Raw genomic sequence first — 2,500 nt, forward strand, 5'->3', positions numbered from 1 at the left:
GCCTGATACCTTATTAGGAAGCCAAAACACACGCACACGCACACACACACACACACATATATATATGTTTGGGACGCAGCCTGATACCTTATTAGGAAGCCAAAACACACACACACACACGCACACACACACACGCTTGCTCTGCCTCATACAACCCTGTCCTCAAACTCTAAACACACACACAGACTCAGCGATGCATACAAAAACAAACCAACAAACAATCACACACTCACTCATGTTCCATCCCTCAATGCTCAAACTGTAAACACAAACAAATAAATAAACAAATAAATAAACCAACAAACAATCACACACTCACTCTTGTTCCATCTCTCAATGCTCAAACTGTAAACACAAACACAAACAAACACACACTCACTCTTGTTCCATCTCTCAATACTCAAACTACAAAAACAAACAAATAAACAATCACACACACACACACACTCATATGCATGCGCACACTAACATACATCTTCTAACTCATACGATCCTGTGCTCAAGGACATCCTGAGACTGTACTGTACAATACTGATTCTCTTCTCCTCTCCCTCCCTCTCTCCATCTCTCCATCTCTTCTCCTCTCCCTCCCTCCCTCCCTCTCTCCATCTCTCCATCTCTTTCCCTCTCTCCATCTCTCCCCCTCTCTCTCTCCTTCCTCTCTCCCTCCCTCCCTCCCTCCATATCTCCCCCTCTCTCTCTCCTTCCTCTCCCTCTCTCTCCATCTCCCTCCCTCCCTCCCTCCATCTCTCCATCTCTTTCCCTCTCTCCTTCCTCTCCCTCCCACTCTCCCTCTCTCCATCTCTCCCCCTCTCTCTCTCCTTCCTCTCTCCCTCCCTCCCTACCTCCATATCTCCCCCTCTCTCTCTCCTTCCTCTCCCTCTCTCCTCTCTCTCCCTCCATATCTCCCCCTCTCTCTCTCCTTCCTCTCCCTCCCTCCCTCTCTCTCTCTCCCTCTCCATCTCTCTATCCCCCCCGGTCTCCAGGTAAGCCAGACCCGTGTGGGGTGGAGTTGCGGCTGGAGGAGCTCCGGCATCACTACCGGGTGGAGCACGCCGTTGCCGAGGGAGCCAAGAACGCTCTCAGACTGCTGGGGGCCAGCAAGGTGCACGACAAGAAGGCCATGTCCGAGGTACACACACACACACACACACACACACATATACACACACACACATACACACACAGGACTGCTGGGGGCCAGCAAGGTGCACGACAAGAAGGCCATGTCCGAGGTACACACACACACACGCACACACACACACACACACAGAGGACTGCTGGGGGCCAGCAAGGTGCACGACAAGAAGGCCATGTCCGAGGTACACACACACACACGCACACACACACACAGAGGACTGCTGGGGGCCAGCAAGGTGCACGACAAGAAGGCCATGTCCGAGGTACACACACACACACACACACACACACACACACACACACACACACATACACACACACACACAGGACTGCTGGTGTCCAGCAAGGTGCACGACAAGAAGGCCATGTCCGAGGTACACACACACACACACACACACACACACAGAGGACTGCTGGGGGCCAGCAAGGTGCACGACAAGAAGGCCATGTCCGAGGTACACACACACACACACACACACACAGAGGACTGCTGGGGGCCAGCAAAGTTCACAACAAGAAGGCCACACACGCACACACACACACACACACACACATATTCAAGCAAACATTATGTGCATGCATTTACACATTCAACCCACACCTACAACTCAAACATGACTGCTGTTGCTACTGTTTTCCCCTACCACAGTGATGACTGTTTCCTGTTTTCTCCTGCCCGAGTGATGACTGTTTCCTGTTTTTTCCTGCCCGAGTGATGACTGTTTCCTGTTTTCCCCCACCCCAGTGATGACTGTTTCCTGTTCTCTCCTGCTCCAGTGATTACTGTTTCCTGTTCTCTCCTGCCCCAGTGATGACTGTTTCCTGTTTTCCCCACCCCAGTGATGACTGTTTCCTGTTTCCTCCAGGCCCAGTGTCGTCTGAGTGAGTCTCAGCAGCGTCTGGACCTGCTGCACTTGTCTCTGGAGCAGCGTCTGTCCGAGCTCCCCGCCGACCACCCCAAAGCCTGCCTCATCCGCGACGAGCTGCTGCTGACCGCGCGGCCCGCCGCACCCTACACACACACCAAGTACAGCACCCTCAGCAAGCCTTCACCACTCACAGGTGAGTGTGTGTGTGTGTGTGTGTGTGTGTGTGTGTGTGTGTATGTAGCCTGTGTGTGTGTGTGTGTGTATGTATATATGTATCTATATATATATATAGTTAAAAACAAAATTATTCATACCCCTGGCAAATATTGAATTAATGTTGATTTTCTCTTGACACTGCTACATGCCAAAAGGTTATAAGACAATGTGGTAAAAACATGGAATCAAAAAAATAATCGTTTTTATATTTTTTAGCATTTTTTATGAAAAATGGGGTGTCCAAAATAATTCATACCCTTTTAAATAATCAATGG

The 2,500-nt window shown here is 50.2% G+C and overlaps 4 protein-coding genes across 3 annotated transcripts in view; all 4 read left to right on the forward strand.

Moving 5' to 3' along the window:
* Positions 1-2,500, forward strand: part of LOC121718854 (zinc finger protein 665-like) — a 1,212,449-nt gene that overhangs the window by 716,988 nt on the left and 492,961 nt on the right.
* The window catches only part of LOC121718796 (NACHT, LRR and PYD domains-containing protein 3-like), an 800,724-nt gene that overhangs the window by 664,567 nt on the left and 133,657 nt on the right, over positions 1-2,500 (forward strand). The window lies entirely within an intron of this gene.
* Positions 1-2,500, forward strand: part of LOC121718792 (protein NLRC5-like) — a 787,595-nt gene that overhangs the window by 565,970 nt on the left and 219,125 nt on the right. The window lies entirely within an intron of this gene.
* Positions 1-2,500, forward strand: part of pkn1a (protein kinase N1a) — a 34,249-nt gene that overhangs the window by 13,660 nt on the left and 18,089 nt on the right. The window contains exons 6-7 of the mRNA XM_042104138.1: positions 987-1,132; positions 2,007-2,202. Coding sequence (XP_041960072.1) covers positions 987-1,132; positions 2,007-2,202 — 342 coding nt within the window. The remainder of the gene's footprint in view (positions 1-986; positions 1,133-2,006; positions 2,203-2,500) is intronic.

The sequence above is a fragment of the Alosa sapidissima genome, chromosome 9 (assembly GCF_018492685.1).
Source record: "Alosa sapidissima isolate fAloSap1 chromosome 9, fAloSap1.pri, whole genome shotgun sequence".
NCBI lineage: Eukaryota > Metazoa > Chordata > Actinopteri > Clupeiformes > Clupeidae > Alosa > Alosa sapidissima.